General features: G+C 38.7%; 1 protein-coding gene across 8 annotated transcripts in view; it reads right to left on the reverse strand.

Moving 5' to 3' along the window:
* Positions 1-5,536: 5,536 nt before the first annotated feature.
* Positions 5,537-17,098, reverse strand: part of EPS8 (epidermal growth factor receptor pathway substrate 8) — a 168,525-nt gene continuing 156,963 nt past the window's right edge. For 6 of the 8 annotated variants that reach the window (XM_032253731.1, XM_032253732.1, XM_032253738.1 and 3 more), the window contains exons 19-21: positions 9,704-9,884; positions 8,669-8,798; positions 5,537-6,796 (exon numbers count right to left, since the gene is read on the reverse strand). In XM_032253731.1, the coding sequence (XP_032109622.1) occupies positions 6,683-6,796; positions 8,669-8,798; positions 9,704-9,884 (425 nt within the window). In that variant the 3' untranslated portion in view covers positions 5,537-6,682. The remainder of the gene's footprint in view (positions 6,797-8,668; positions 8,799-9,703; positions 9,885-17,098) is intronic. The other 2 variants (XM_032253737.1, XM_032253739.1) reach the window with 2 other exon arrangements.

Raw genomic sequence — 17,098 nt, forward strand, 5'->3', positions numbered from 1 at the left:
TTTCCAAATCCATTCCTAAGGGCCCTTTGTATAACCTTACGAACATTTCTCATGCTAGCTACTAAGTTAAGGCCATGCCCTTTGGGAAAAACTAAATGTCACAGCATAAATCTACAGTCTCTGGGAAATCAGCATTGCTAGTTTTAGCATGTAATTTTGTCCTAAGAAATCAGTAAGACTAGATTCAGGGGTAAATAAGGCAAACTGCAACAGTTGTTTAGATTGTATGTTCCTTGATGGCGGAGACCCTGTCTAGGTATCTCCTTGAATATCCAATTCTAAAAGTAAACACGTGCTAAATGTTTATTGAATGAACATTGTCTCCTACTTAGAAACAATTCATCTTAAATACACTCCTTTACGGACTCTCTACAATTTTCTAATATTGTTCCACCTTCCTTATGCAAGCACTGAGAAGAAAGCGAGAAGACTCAGACCTGGTGAGACCTCCACCCAACCTCTAGTGCAGCCTCTATAAAGTTAATTTTACGAAACAAGTGAATCTCGTTTTTCCTACAAATTTTCTTCAAGAAAAGTGTGGACAGAAGGGTTTTAAGTGATTAGAGTACCTCTCGCATTAGCTTCCCATGATCCGTTGCCTATTAAAGAGAGGAAAAGAGGTAAAATCTATTGGTCACCATTTATAAGCAGCAGGAGACTATCATATCTGGGATAAGTAAAATTTGTAGTGGGTCAAAGGTAGATCTCTGGGCAGGGCAGTACTGTGACGTGCAGCTGGTATGGTGCCTGAGGCTCAGGGTTTTTTGCCCAGCAGATAGCTGTGGATTCTGCCCAGCTCACACCCTCCCAACTGGGTCTCTCTCTGGCATCTGTCCCAAGAGCAGACCCAGCCAGCTAGTTTTGTTCCGAATCTTCTGTGCCCAGATCACTGGACTGTTCAAGTGTTCCAGGCGACAGGGCTTCCTCAGGCAGAATTTGCATCTGGCCAATGGGCTACACCCTTCCAAGACCAGTCTGGTGAAGGAAGGGACACCTAGCTTCACACCAGTACACAAACCCTTACCTCAATCTTCTCAGTGTTCTGAGAGTGGAAGCGCCTTCCCTGCTTGAGCTCAGACCACAAATCTCAGCATAGTATCCCCCAACAGCGTGCTCAAATTCTGAAGAGTTAGGACCAGGTCCATACCTTTGTTCCCCTCTGGCCCCTCAGGGTCAAGCACCAGCTGTGCTTGGGGGTGCTGAACTGTTCAAGTGTTCAGTTTCCCAGGCCACCTGCAAAACACTCAGGTCGGGCAGCAGTATATGGCTGTCTATTTGCAAGTACCACACTATTTTTACTACTGTAGCTTTGTGGTAAGTTTTGAAATCATGAAGTGTGAGTCCTCCAGCTTTTTTCTTCTTTTTCAGAATTTCTTTAAGGGGTAGAGAGTTATTTGGAGTCCCTTGAGATTTCATATGAATGTTAGGATGGGTTTCTCTATTTCTACAAAAAACAAAACAAAAAACAAAAAAAACCCCACATCATTGGGATTTTCAGAGAGACTGCCAATCTTAATCTGTAGATTGGCTTAGATATTATTGATATCTTAACAGTATTAAGTCTTCCAATTCATGAATATGGGATTGTGTTCCATTTATTTGTGCCCTCTTTAATTTCTTTCAGAAATGTTTCATAGTTTTCATTGAACAAATTTCACGTACTGCCTTGTATAATTCCTAAGAATTTTATTTTTGTTTTATGCTACTATAAATAAAAGTTTTTAAATTTACTTTTTAACTTTTGTGTATATTTTAAGCTATTTTCCTTGTGATTAACATGATAATTACATTTAACATCTTGAAGTTATAACATGCTATATCAGCTTAACTTCAACAAATTCTGTTCCTTTAACAGCTATATCCCCATCTCCTTCAGTTTTTGATGTCACAACATTACATGTTTACACATTGTGGAACCAGAAACATAAACTTTTAATAATTAATAATTCTTTTAATAAAAATGTGGAGTTAGAAGCCAAAGTTATAACACTAGGTTTGACAATAATTGTTTGAAAAATATATTGTCTGCCAATCATATGGAAAACAAAAAGTGGAAACACATGCCATTGTTACAATAATACTAGTTTTTATAATTGCCCATGTATTTACCATCACTGAGATCTATATTTTGTCATACGGCTTCGAGTTACTGTTTCGCATATTTTCATTTCAAACTTCAGCATTTCCTGCAGGGCAGGTCTATTGGTTAAAAAATTCCCTCGGGTTTTGTTTATTTTGGAATGTCATAATTTCTTCTTCATTCTTGAAGGCAAGTTTTGCCAAATATAGGATTCTTTGTGTTTTTTTTTTTGTTTGTTTTTTTGAGATGGAGTTTCACTCTTGTTGCCCAGGCTACAGTGCAATGGTGCAATCTTGGCTCACCACAACCTCTGCCTCACGGGTTCAAGCAATTCTCCTGCCTCAGCCTCCTAAGTAGCTGTGACTACAGGCGAGCGCCACCACACCCAGCTAATTTTTGTATTGTTAGTAGAGAGGGGGTTTCACCATGTTGACCAGGATGGTCTCGATCTCTTGACCCGTGATGTGCCTGCCTCGGCCTCCCAAAGTGCTGGGATTACAGGCATAAGCCACTGTACCTGGCCCCAAATATAGAATTCTTAAAGTTTTGGGTTTTTTTTTTTCCTTTAAGCATTTTAAATGTATTAATCCACTGCCTTCTGGTTTTTAAAGTTTCTGATGAGTAATCTGCTGATAATCTTATCAAGGATTCCTTGTATGTGGTAAGTCATTTCTCTCTTGCTACTTTTAAAATTCTGTTTTTGGCTTTGGACACTTTGGTTATAACGAATCTCAGTGGTGTCTCCTTGAGTTTATCTTATTTGGAGTTCATTAAGTTTCTAGAATGCTTATATTCAGATGCTTCATGAAATTTGAGATGTTTGTGGCCATTACTTCTTCCAATATTTTATCTACTCTTCCTTTCTCTATTCTCCCTCTTGGGGGCTCCCATGATGCATATGTTGGTTCACTTAACCTGGTGTTTCACAGCTTCGGCTAGTAGTGTTCACTTTTTCTTCCATTTTTTTTTTCTTCTTGTTCCTCAGACTTGATCATTTTCATTGTCCTATCTTCAATTTCACTGATTCTTTCCTCTGCCTGCTCAAATATGTCTTTGAATTCCTATAGTAAATTTTTCATTTTAGTTATTGTACTTTTAGATCTCAGAATTTTCTTTTATCTATTATAATTTCCATTTTGTCCATACATAGTTTTCTTGACTTCCTCTATGTCTTCCCTCAGTTCTTCGGCATATTTAAAGCAGCTTCTTTAGTCTTTATCTAGTAGATCTGCCATCATATCTTTTTCAGGGATCCTTTCAGTTGGTTTTTCTTCTTTGAATGGGCTCTACTTTCCAGTTTCTTTGTATATTTTGTAATTTTTTTTGTTGTTGAAAACTGGACATTTGCATCTAATAATGTGGTAACTATAGATATTAGACTCCTCCTTAAGGCCCTGTTAGATGCCTCCTTTCCCCCAGGGTTTGCTGTTTTCTGCTATTTTATTTTATTTTTTTTATTTTTTTTATTTTTTGGTGTAGGCTTTCTTTCTCATGTAGATCAACACGAGGTATAAAATTAAGGTCTTCATATGTGTTTCCTGAACCTGTGCCTTCTAAGCTTGCACAAAAAAATTTCAAATTTTCCCGTTATGTATGGTTGCTTTAGAATGTACTAGTTTTCAATATCTGGATTCCAAAAGGAGAAAAAAATTAAGAAAAAGAAAAAAACAGTGTCAGCCTTTAAAGTCTCTAAAAGTCACCTTTGGCCCGAGGGAAGGAGTTGGCAATAATTATGTGTGGAGGAAACAACGACAATGGTCTCTGCCTCTTTGCACCTCTATGATCAAAGAACAGATACCCAGTGTTGGAGGAAAAGGCCCCTTTTGCCGACCCTGGCTCCCATAAGTTGTGTGCAGGCTGTTCCAGGAACATGTGCACATCTGATACCACAGGTTTTGGGGGTGGGGAATGGATAGCTGCTATTGGGCTAAGAGCAAAATTTTTATTATTAATTTTTGCTATTCACCAAAATTAACTGCAAATTACCAACCAAGCCTTCCCCCTGAAGTTGCAAGCCATCAATAGATTCCAGAGATTCAAAAGAGTTACATCAAATAGATTCGCCCAGTATAATTATTTTCTAGGTGGGTAGACAGATTTCTGGTACCTCTTACTCTGCCATCTTCACAAAATCCCCTTTTAAGACTGATATTCTAAGTGTATTCCATATAATTGGGAAAGCTGAAAAATACTGACTTAAGCAGAGATATAGAAGATATTTTAAAAAAACAAAACACCCAATTATTTACATAAGTACTCTATATTAAATACCACTTAAATAACAGAGAAACGTGATTGCATCTTGTTAAGTAAAATCATAAGCTTTTCTATTTTTTAATTTTTTAAATCATTTTTTAAGAGACAGGTTCTCACTCCATCACCCAGGCTGGCATGCAGTGATGCAATCATGGCTCACTGCAGTATTGAACTCCTGGCTCAGATGATACTTTCAGATGATGCCTCCCCGAGGCATCCTCTTTGTGCCCTCTTAGAGATTCAAGCACCAGCTACCTGCCATGCTCTTCTCCAAAGTCTAAGTCCTAGATGCATGGATTTTCTTAACTGATTTTCAATTCCTGAACTCTTTTCTGAATATCTGAGGCAAAAGCACCAATTAGGTTGTGTCCCTTGTTAGCCTTTTTGGGGGGGGGCCTTTCTTCAAATCCTCAGATGCCAGTGACCAAACCCCTCAGATGTCTGGATCCAAACTCTGTAGTGCTGCTCTTTCAAGATTCTAAATTCCATGAACCTCTTCTGTTTGTCCCCATACCCTTAGCTGACATGACTGCTATCTACAATTACTACCTCTGTGGTACATTCCTTTGGTATCTTACAGCATAAAGATATAAATTACACCAATTCTTTTCATATCCATATGCTATTTTACACACAGGTTAAATTTTGGATCTTATTTTCTTTCTTCTTATCCCTTTAAATAAAGGCTAAATTATACATAAGTGTTAGTTCTTATGAAATGTAAAAGATCTAACCTAATTTGCCTTTATCATGTTCATGCTTGCTCCACTTTATCCAAGGGGCAGTGTTACAGAGAGACTGAGAGATGGAAGATGGGAAACCCACATCCTTCATCATCTGGGGAAAATTAGCTTCTGGGAAGCTAAATCTCCTCATCTATAATAACTCATATAGAGTTGTTGCAAATATCCAGGAAAGCATTCATGTGGAAGCATTTAGCAACCATAAGTGCAGTGTAAATTAGTTCCATTATCGCTACCAAATGTGACTAGGTGGTAGAAGGGAAAGATGATGAAATGAGAGGTAAAAAGAAGAAAAACAACTGAAGAAAGTATTCTAGAGTTTTCTACCCACTCAGAAATAGAATATATAGTTTAAATATATATATATATATATACACACACACTTTTTCCCCTTCTATTTAACTCAAATCCTCAGCTGATACAGCACAGATCCTTTTTGCCAATGAGACAGAAGCCATTAACAGACAGCAAATACTGTTTATTGCAGACTTTCCAGCTGACTCATGTGAAAAAGGCACTATGAAAATTAATTTCTAGATAATTTCTCTAAATGATTTATGTTAAAATATTCAACATCCTTACATAACATCTGTTTTATATACGTGAAATAACATTTAATGAGAAAACTTGTGTTCCCAAAAATAACATTTGTTGAAGGTTAGGTATCTTTCTTTTCTCTATGTGGAATCTTTCACAGGATTAAAATATGTGTAAATTAAGTGCTTCTTATTACCAGAAAGACTTGACACAGATAAACACATAAAATGGTCCCATTTCCTTTTAACTACTAATATCAATATTCAGAACTGAGGCTTTCATTAAGCAAAATACTGTAATTGCACATCAATGCAGACTACTTCCTTTGCTAGATTTTGAGCAGACATGACCTCTTTCCCACTTGTGCTTTCTCATATATAAGAACACAGTATATATAATAAGCAGAATATAAACTAAATCAAAATACAAGCTATACAAGGAATTGCAATCAACAGAGCCATGACGAACTGTCTTGAGAATGCTCCATAGATTTATATTTGCATGTCCAAGGTATGGCTGTCCTTTACAGTTCATTCAAATGTTTTAATTTTTTTAAACTGTTGGCATTAAGAACTTTAAATAAATCTAAATATTCTTCCACTGAGTATGTCAGACAAGAGACCTAAGTAAGCAGAGGCTAGCCTACAGTGAGCTACGCCCTGAATGACAGACACCATATTCACAGACAAAATCAAAACTGCTTAGATTTTAAATCATGGACAATATTGTTGCTTTGTTGCAGTGAATAAATCCACCACTATCTAAACAATTCCTGCTTATACACTGGAATGGGGATAAAATAATTACTCTATTAAAGAAAATCTTACCTTTGTAAAGTAGGAAAAATATTTTCCAAGGTTAAAAAATTCAGTTTAAATTTTTTTCAGTTTTAATAAAAATAATGGGCCTAGAAGCAAATCCTGTGCTCACTCAGGTTTGCATGGGTTTTTTTATGGTGATAAATTACACCAAGAAAAATGAATCTGACATTCCCTTCAAGGCTTCCTAAAACAAAGCATATTGAAATAATGCCAAAAACAATGGAGTTTAAAAACAAACAAACAGATTAGTGACTGCTTCCTTCATCAAAAGATTCCACTCCCGAATCACTAGCAGCAGCACTGATTTTTTCCTGTCGTCTTCTCATAATTTCTTGTAACTCAGAGCTGCCACTGCTATCCTGAAAAATAAACAGTTCAGACAAGATGGTTACTGATTTGTGTAGGCTGCAGGTCATGTAATGAAATGGCTCAGGATAAAAGTGTACTGTGGTTTTCTTCTAGTATCTCTTTAGGAAAGCTAATGGCTGCACTTTTTAAGTGAAGCTTCTGGACTTCGCTAACATATCACATCAATAATTTTTCATTTTGTAAAGTCTGTTAAGGCAATTCCCTCACTAGGCCTTGCATTTGAACATGATAAAGATAAATCAATAATATATATGTGGTACTCTAGGTTTGCTGAGAGAAAGAGCTTATCAAAGAACTCTTTTTGGGTCAAGCAGGATACTGATCTGCCTTTAGAAGATTTTAACTCAAGCCAGAGTGGGCTCGGAATTCACCCAGTTTCCCTTCCATATAGTTCTGACCCTCTGATAATTCTAGCTTCTCTCCTTTCCTAGACCCTCTATAATCCGTGTACTCTCCCTTCTTCCACTCTTATCAACAGAAGTCTCTGATAACACAGGTGAATAATCTAAAAGATGAACTAGATCCAAGAAAAGGGTGAGGTGGAAGGTGGCTGAGGAACATAAAGAACGTCAGGGGCCGGGCGCGGTGGCTCAAGCCTGTAATCCCAGCACTTTGGGAGGCCGAGGCGGGTGGATCACGAGGTCAAGAGATCGAGACCTTCCTGTTCAACAAGGTCGCGCCATTGCACTCCAGCCTGGGTAACAAGAGCGAAACTCCGTCTCAAAAAAAAAAAAAAAAAAAAAAAAAAGAAAGAAAGAAAGAAGCAAGAGGCCATCCTGAAGTGGGTGGTGACAGCAAATGACAATAATGATAGGCAGGTATGGGATGAAGGAATTCAGAAATTTTAGGAATAAGGAATTTTCTAACATACCTTTAAGAAGTAATTATACGATCTCAACAAAATTAGATTATAATGGTAATAAAACTGCTTGAGAAAATATATAATTCTTATTAATATTCAACATATGGAAAGAAAGCAATCAAATCAAACTTCAATATGCAGCCTTTGAGATCAATGTTGTAGGGAAAAATCTCCAAGGGAAATGTAATTTCTCTTGATTTAGAATGGCTACAGGGTGATATGCATGAAGTGATTTTACCCTGAATTACTTAACTGTTGAATTTATAGAATATACCTGCTAGAGATGATTATGTATAAATTTCATGCCAAAGCCTACATTCTTTCATTTGAGTCCAAGTATAATTTTCGTGAAACTATTAAGAGCTGTGAGATGAAACCGTTGGAAACTACTACCTGTACATAGCCCATTTTAAGGCTACAATAGGATATTGGAAACTTAAGTATAAGCCAATCTAGAAAACATTGACTCTCCTGCTTTCATACAGACCACTATAACTAAACAATTACTCTTTAGGGCTATTTTCAGTGATCTCTACCTAAGGGATCTTTCCCGATTATTTAGATGTATTACTAGGCTTAATACACACAGCCAGAATTTTACTATTTTACAAGCTATAAGCTATTAGACTCTCTAAACTAAATATTAAGAATAGGCAAGAGTTTTGGCCTCTTTAGGCACTTACTCATTCAGAAGCAAATTTCCATTGTTATGTCAAAATTAAAATTCCTATAGAAGTAGTGAATACATATAAAATGGGAACATTATGCTTTTTGTTAAATGTCCAAAAGTATGTGCTCAAGCTTCAAGTCGTATGAATATTTTTAACAAATTAACCTTCCTGCAAATGTCACTGATGATCTCCAGTGACAAATTTACAAAAGCAGAGTTAAATTTAATTCAGCTCTGTTAAGAAAGGGAAATTGTCTAATACGGACATAAACAGTTGTTTTCAGAGCTTTCAATTTGCAGAAAAACACCACCTCAGGTTGACAATGATACCTCTAATGCAGCTTTTTGTACAGTGATTTGGCTGAAGACTCTCGCCCCTTCAGGGCAGACTGATCTCAGTTCATCCTTATTGAGGGAGAAAAGCTGTGCACCATTTAATACTCCAAGACTATTGACAGTCCTAAAAAAAAGAAAAAAAAAAACAAACTAAGCATTAAAACTACTGCCTACAAACAAAGGAGAAAATGTTCTGTTCTTTTCTAAGTGCTCCATACCCTGGAACCCTTATTAAATGCTACTACAGTCTTTATAGTCAGGGCAGTAACAAGGTTCTTTCATGATGATGGCCCTGAGGCTATGCAGATGATTAATTACAAAGTATCAAAAAGGAGCCAATTGGGGTTAGTATCATTGTTTAATATCAATTCCTTGTGATTTGGTGTTTCATAGAAGGTACAGTAACCTGGCAACTGACTAGCCATTGTACCTCATTTTTCAATCAAGCTGGGTAGGTGAGTTTGTAATACGTCAAGGCCCCTTGAATATGTATTATTCTAATAGTTCATTGTGCCAAATACACATGAAATGTTTATAGACTTTTAGATAGATAACAGAGCCTTTACCATGGGTTTATTAAAGGAAAGCTCTACGAAGATTCTAATTGATGCTAGGTAACATTGTCTATTTTTTATTTGCCAGAGACACTGTGTCCTGCAGCGACAGGAAAACTTACGCTGTATATGTCTTATGTGGTCTAGGGAGTCCAGCTAAGACCATAGTCACACCTAGCTTAGGTCCCAGGTTACATCAGAGTAACCTGATGGAGAAAATAAGCTACGGGGCCTCAAAGCTGCCAACAGCTTGCTTAAAGAAACAATAATGAACAGATACTACCAACTTGAAAATGGGGTGGCATCAAAGGATAATAATTTCTGCTTATTTCAGTTCCTTTTCAGCTATAAATAGCTATAGTCATTTCTAGAGTATGCAGTCTGTGCCCTTATGTTTTTTTAAGAGTTATCTGTGACGTCTAAATTGAAAACAATGCATGACACAGAATTGTGAAGTATTCACAGAGAGACTTACACAGGGTTGAATCCCTTTGACTGTAACCATGTCTTCACATTTTCTGGTGTGGAGTCATAAGTGATATTGACAACTGGCACATTCTGCCGTGGCACATGGAATTTCTTCTGAGCGGCACTCCGACCAATGGTCAGTCTGTGGATGAGTTCATCCTGCACTTCCTCCATCTGAGATTTCCTTCCTAGATACCAAAAAGGAGAAGGTTCTTTTCGGAAATCTCTAATATTACATCACCCTCTCTAGAACCCCTATCTCTATAATCCTTTGACCCCAGTAGGACCTACAATCTAGTGTTCCTACCATCTTTCCTCACTTTTATCCTCGCCTGGTATAAACTCCACGATCAATCATTAAAATAACTCCCTGGCTCTTCTCTAGTCCCTTCATTGTACTCCTTTGGCAAAACCCCAATCCTGGTAAAATCTAACTTTCTCATATTCTGTGCCTGTGCCTGCACAGCTGAATATAATACACCAATGCTGAGTTATCTCATGTTAAATTCATGATTATGAACCTTAACTTGGCTGACAATGCTTCCTGACAATCATACTACATTTCCTTAGACTGGTGGCTCTCAACTGGGGACAATTTTGACCCCAAAGGACATCTGGGAATATCTGAAGGCACTTTCGGTTGTCACAATTGAGGGAGAAAAGGGGGAAAGGCTGCTTCTGTCATACAGTGGGTAGTAGCCTGCCATGCACAAAACATTCTATAATGTTAGCCTCTCCTGCAGCAGAGAATAATCCAGCCTCGAATGTCAAGAGGGCCTAGGTAGAGAAGTCCTGCCTAAGGTTTCGTAATTGCCCACTGTCTCAGGCAAGTATTGAATATATTCTACTTTCTCTACAAACCTCTAACCCTATTCCCCAATTCTCACCTTGAGCTGATGATCTCATTTCCTAATTTATGAATAAAAGAGTTAGAAGAGAACTTCCGTTCCCCTAGAAGTTCTTCCTACTAGCACTTTCCCCATATGCTCTGACTGCCTTCCTATTATATTACAGAGGAGCTGTTTCCCTGTTTCCAAGGGTAACCCTCCATGTATGCACAAGGCCTCAAGTTCTCTGCCTATTCATATACTCTGTCATTTCTCCCTTACTTTTCCTGCTATTAATTTTCCTCCTTCACTGAATCGGTTCATCAGCATGCAAACATGCTATTACTTTATGATTTCCGTCACCTTATTTAAACAAGCCCTTTTTACCATGTTCTTTCCTAGTCACTGTCCATTTTTCTGCTCCTTTTATAGTAAAATTCCCCATCACCTATATCTGGCATTTCTCCCCATGTTATCCCTCCCCAACTCCCTACCCTGCACTGTCCCTGCTCTATTCTCCCACCCAGCAGACGCCAGTGTGTGATGCTCCCCTCTCTGTGTCCATGTGTTCTCATTGCTCAACACCCACCTATGAGTGAGAACATGCAGTGTTTGGTTTTCTGTTCTTGTGTCGGTTTGCTAAGAATGATGGTTTCCAGGTTCATCCATGTCCCTACAAAGGACACAAACTCATCGTTTTTTATGGCTGCATAGTATTCCATGGTATATATGTACCACATTTTCCCTGTCCAGTCTATCATCGATGGGCATTTAGGTTGGTTCCAAGTCTTTGCTATTGTAAACAGTGCCGCGATGAACATACGTGTGCATGTGTCTTTATAACACAATAATTTATAATCCTTTGGATATATACCCAGTAATGGGATTGCTGGGTCAAATGAAATTTCTATTTCTAGGTCCTTGAGGAATTGCCACACTGTCTTCCACAATGGTTTAACTAATTTATGCTCCCACCAACAGTGTAAAAGTGCTCCTATTTCTCCACATCCTCTCCAGCATCTGTTGTCTCCTGATTTTTTAATGATCATCATTCTAACTGGAGTGAGATGGTATCTCAATGTGGTTTTGATTTGCATTTCTCTAATGACCAGTGATGATGAGCATTTTTTCATAAGTTTGTTGGCCTCATATATGTCTTCTTTTCAAAAGTGTCTGTTCATATCCTTCACCAACTTTTGAATGGGTTTGTTTTTTTCTTGTAAATCTGTTTTAGTTCTTTGTAGATTCTGGATATTAGTCCTTTGTCAGATGGGTAGCTTGTAAAACTTTTTCCCATTCTGTTGGTTGCTGGTTCACTCTAATGATTGTTTCCTTTGCTGTACAGAAGCTCTGGAGTTTAAATAGATCCCATTTGTCTATTTTGGCTTTTGTTGCCTATACTTGTGGTGTTTTACTCATGAAGTGCTTGCGTATGTCTATGTCCTGGATGATTTTTCCTCGGTTTTCTTCTAGGGTTTTTATGGTGTTAGGTTTTATGTTTAAGCCTTTAATCCATTTGGAGTTAATTTTAGTGTAACGTGTCAAGATGGGATCCAGCTTCTGCTTTCAGCACATGGCTAGCCAGTTTTCCCAACACCATTTATTAAACAGGGAATCCTTTCCCCATTGCTTGTTTTTGTCAGGTTTGTCAAAGATCAGATGGTTGTAGATGTGTGGCATTGCCTCCAAGGCCTCTGTTCTGTTCCATTGGTCTATATCTCTGTTTTGGTACCAGTACCATGCTGTTTTGATTACTGTAGCCTTGTAGCATAGTTTGAAGTCAAGTAGCGTGATGCTTCCAGCTTTGCTCTTTTTGCTTAGAATTGTCTTGCTATGTGGGCTCTCTTTTGGTTCCACATGAAGTTCAATGTGGTTTTTTCCAGTTCTGTGAAGAGGGTCGTAGGTAGCTTGATGGGGATAGCGTTGAATCTATAAATTACTTTGGGCAGTATGGCCATTTTCACGATATTGATTCTTCCTAACCATGAGAATGGAATGCTTTTCCAGCTGTTTGTGTCCTCTCTTATTTCGTTGAGCAGTGGTTTATAGTTCTCCTTGAAGAGGTCCTTTACATCCTTTGTTGGTTATCTTCCTGGGTATTTTATTCTCTTTGTAGCAATTGTGAATGGTAGTTCATTCTTGATTTGGCTCTCTTTAACAGTCTTTTACTGATATATAGGAATGCTTGTGATTTCTGCAAATTAATTTTGTATCCTGAGACTTGGTGAAGTTGCTTATAAGTTTCAGGAGATTATGGGCTGAGACAATGGGGTCTTCCAAATATACAATCATGTCGTTTGCAAATAGAGACAATTTGACTTCCTCCTTTCCTAACTGAATACCCTTTATTTCTTTTTTTTTGCCTGATTGCTCTGGCTAGAATTTCCAATACTATATTGAATAGGAGTGGTGAGAGAGGGCATCCTTGTCTAGTGCCAGATTTCAAAGGGGATGCTTCCAGTTTTTGCCCATTCAGTACACTGGCTGTGGGTTTGCTGTAAACAGCTTTTATTATTTTGAGATACGTTCTGTCAATACCTAGTTTATTGAGAGTTTTTAACATAAAGGGCTGTTGAAATTTGTTGAAGGCCTTCTCTGCTTCTATTGAGATAATCATGTGGTTTTTGTCTTTGGTTCTGTTTATGTGGTGAATTACATTTATAGACTTTTGTATGTTGAACCAGCTTTGCATCCCCGGAATGAAGCCTTTTTGATTATGATGGATAAGCTTTTTGATGTGCTGTTGCAATCGGTTTGCCAGTATTTTATTGAAGATTTTTGCATCTATGTTCATCATTGATATTGGCCTAAAGTTTTCTTTTCTTGTTGAGCCTCTGCCAAGTTTTGGTATCAGGTTGATGTTGGTCTCATAAAATGATTTGGGAAGGATTCCCTCTTTTTGGATTGTTTGGAAGAGTTTCAGAAGCAGTGGTACCAGCTCCTCTTTGTATGTCTGGTAGAATTCAGCTCTGAACCCATCTAGACCTGGGTTTTTTTTGGTGGATGGGCTATTAATTGCTGCCTCAACTTCAGCCCTTGTTATTGGTCTATTCAGGGTTTTGACTTCTTCCTGGTTTAGGCTTGGGAGGGTGGAAGTGTCCAGGAATTTATCAATTTCTTCCAGGTTTACTGGTTTATGTGCATAAACTTGTTTGTAGTAATCTCTGATGACAGTTTGTATTTCTGTGGAATCAGTGGTGACATCCCCTTTATCATTTTTTATTGCATCTATTTGATTCTTCTTCCTTTTATTTTTTATTAATCTCGCTAGCAGTCTATTTTGTTGATCTTTTCATAATACAAGCTCCTGGATTTATTAATTTTTTGAGGAGTTTTTTTGTGTCTCTACCTCCTTCAGTTCTGCTCTGATCTTAGTTATTTCTTGTCTTCTGCTAGCTTTTGAGTTTTTTAATCTTGCTCCTCTAGCTCTTTCAATTTTGATGATAGGGTGTCGATTTTAGATCTTTCCTTGCTTCTCATGTGGGCATTTATTACCATAAATTTTCTTCTAGGCACTGCTTTAAATGTGTCCCAGAGATTCTGGTACATTGTGTCTTTGTTCTCATTGGTCTCAAATAACATCTTTATTTCTGCCTTCATTTCATTGTTTATCCAGTCAACATTCAAGGGCCAGTTGTTCTGTTTCCATGAAGTTGTGTGGTTCTGAGATAGTTTCTGAATCCTGAGTTCTAATTTGATTGCACTGTCGTCTGAGAGACTGTTATGATTTCCATTCTATTGCATTTGCTGAGGAGTGATTTACCTCCAATTATGTGGTCAGTTTTAGAGTAGGTGTGATATGGTGCTGAGAAGAATGTATATTCTATGGATTTGGGGTGGAGAGTTATGTAAATGTCTATTAGGTTTGCTTGGTCCAGATCTGAGTTCAAGTCCTGGATATCCTTGTTAATTTTCTGTCTCATTGATCTGTCTAATATTGACAGTGGAGTGTTAAAGTCTCCCGCTATTATTGTGTGGAAGTGTAACTCTCTTTGTAAGTCATTAGGAACTTGCTTTATGTATCTGGGTGCTCCTGTATTGGGTGTGTGTATATTTAGGATTGTGAGCTCTTCTTGTTGCATTGATCCTTTTACCAATATGTAATGCCCTTCTTTGTCTCTTTTGATCTTTGTTGGTTTAAAGTCTATTTTATCAGAGACTAGGATTGCAACTCCTGCTTTTCTTTGCTCTCCATTTGCTTGGTAAATCTTTCTTCATCCCTTTATGTTGAGCCTATGTGTATCCTCACACATGAGATGGGTGTCCTGGATACAGCACACTGATGGGTTTTGACTTTTTATCCAATTTGCCAGTCTGTGTTATTTGACTGGGGCATTTAGCCCATTTCCATTTAAGGTTAATATTGTTATGTGTGAATTTCATCCTGCCATTTTGAAGATAGCTAGTTGTTTTGCCCATTAGTTTACACAGTTTATTCATTGTATCAATGCTCTTTACCATTTGGTATGTTTTTGGAGTGGCTGGTACTGCTTGTTCCTTTCTATGTTTAGTGCTTCTTTCAGGAGCTCTTGTAAGGCAGACCTGGTGGTGACGAAATCTCTCAGCAATTGCTTGTTTGTAAAGGATTTTATTTGTCCTTTACTTATGAAGCTTAATTTGGCTGGATACAAAATTCTGGGTTGAAAGTTATTTTCTTTAAGGATGTTGAATATTGGCCCCTACTCTCTTCGGGCTTGCAGGGTTTCTGCTGAGACATCTGTTGTGAGTCTGATAGGCTTCCCTTTGTGGGTAACCCTACCTTTCTCTCTGGCTGCCCTTAGAATTTTTTCCTTCATTCAATCCTGGTGAATCTGATGATTACGTGCCTTGGGGTTGCTCTTCTTGAGGAATATCTTTGTGGTGTTCTCAGTATTTCTTCTACTTCAATATTGACCTGCCTTGCTAGTTTGGGGAAGTTCTTCTGGATAATACCCCATCACATTTAGGTACACCTATCAAACGTAGATTAGGTCTTTTCACTAATCCCATATTTCTTAGAGGCTTTGTTCATTTCTTTTCACTCTTTCTTCTCTAATCTTGCCTTCTCGTTTTATTTCATTGAGTTGACCTTCAACTCTAATATCCTTTCTTCTGCTTGGTCGATTCGACTATTGAAACTTGTGTATGCTCTGTGAAGTTCTCATGTTGTGGTTTTCAGCTCCATCAATTCATTTATATTCTTCTCTAAGCTGTTTATTCTCATTAGCATTTCGCCTTTTTTCAAGGTTCTTAGTTTCTTTGCATTGGGTTAGAACATATTCTTTTAGCTCAGAGAAGTTTGTCATTACTCACCTTCCAAAGCCTTTATCTGTCAATTCATCAGCCTCATTCTCCATCCAGCCTGTTCCCTTGCTGGTGAGGAGTTGTGTTCCCTTGTAGGAGAAGAGGCATTCTGGTTTTGGGTGTTTTCATCCTTTTTGCACTGGTTTATTCCCATCTTTGTGGATTTATCTAACTGTGGCCTTTGTAGTTGGTTACTTTCAGATGGGGTCTCTGAGTGGACATGCTTTTCATTGATGATGAAGTTATTTCTTTCTGTTTTTTAGTTTTCTTTATAACAGTCAGATCCGTCTGCTGTAGGACTGCTGGAGGTCCACTCTAGACCCTGCTTGCCTGGGAATCACCTGCGGCAGCTGCAGAACAGTAAGGGTTGCTGCCAGTTTCTTCTTCTGTTATCTTTGTCCCAGAAGGATACTAGCCAGATGTCAGCCTGAGCTCTCCTTTATGAGGTGTCTCCTTGGATATACAAGGGTCAGGGAGCTGCTTGAGGAGACAGTCTGTCCCTTATAGGAGCTCAAGTGTTGAGCTGTGAGCTCTGTTGTTCTGTTCAGAGCTGCTGGGCAGGCATGTTTAAGTCTGCTGCAGTGGAACTCATAACCACCTTTCTTTCCCAGGTGCTCTGTCCTGGGAAGTTGTGGCTTCATTTATAAGTTCCTGATGTGCTGCTGCCTTTTTTCAGAGATGCCCTGCTCAGCAAGGAGGTAGCCTAGTCACAGTCTGCCAGCAGAGGTGTTGCTGAGCTGGCGTGGGCTCTGCCCAGCTGCTGTGTGAACTTCCTTGCAGTTTTGTTTACAGAGGTATAGTTAGAACTGCCTCAGTAATGGAGGACTGCCTCAGCAACGGCGGACTGCCTCGGTAATGGTGGATTGCCTCAGTAATGGTGGACTGCCTCAGTAATGGCAGACTGCCTCAGTAGTGGTGGATTGCTTCAGTGATGGTAGATGGTCTTACCCCACAGAGCTGGACTGTCCTGGGTCCAGCTGTGCTTGCCGTGAAACTCTCAATCTAGAGCGTTTCAGATTGCTGGTCTTTGTGGGGGTGGGACCCGCCAAGCCAGGTCACCTGGCTTCCTGTTTCAGCCCCCTTTTTTTCAGTTGAATGGGCGACTCTGTCTCCCAGGCGTTCCAGGCACCAGTTGAAACTGCCACCCAGATTTGTGTGAGTTTTTGTGCAGAGAATCACTGCGCCGGCTGAAACAGCCATGCTGGAGACTCGTGGCACTTTTCTGCCCAGGAATCTCCTGGTCTATGGGCAGTGAAAACTCGTTTGGAAATGTGGTGATCACTCACCCTCTG

The sequence above is a fragment of the Sapajus apella genome, unplaced genomic scaffold, assembly GCF_009761245.1.
Source record: "Sapajus apella isolate SASKATOON/1434 unplaced genomic scaffold, GSC_monkey_1.0 scaffold84, whole genome shotgun sequence".
NCBI lineage: Eukaryota > Metazoa > Chordata > Mammalia > Primates > Cebidae > Sapajus > Sapajus apella.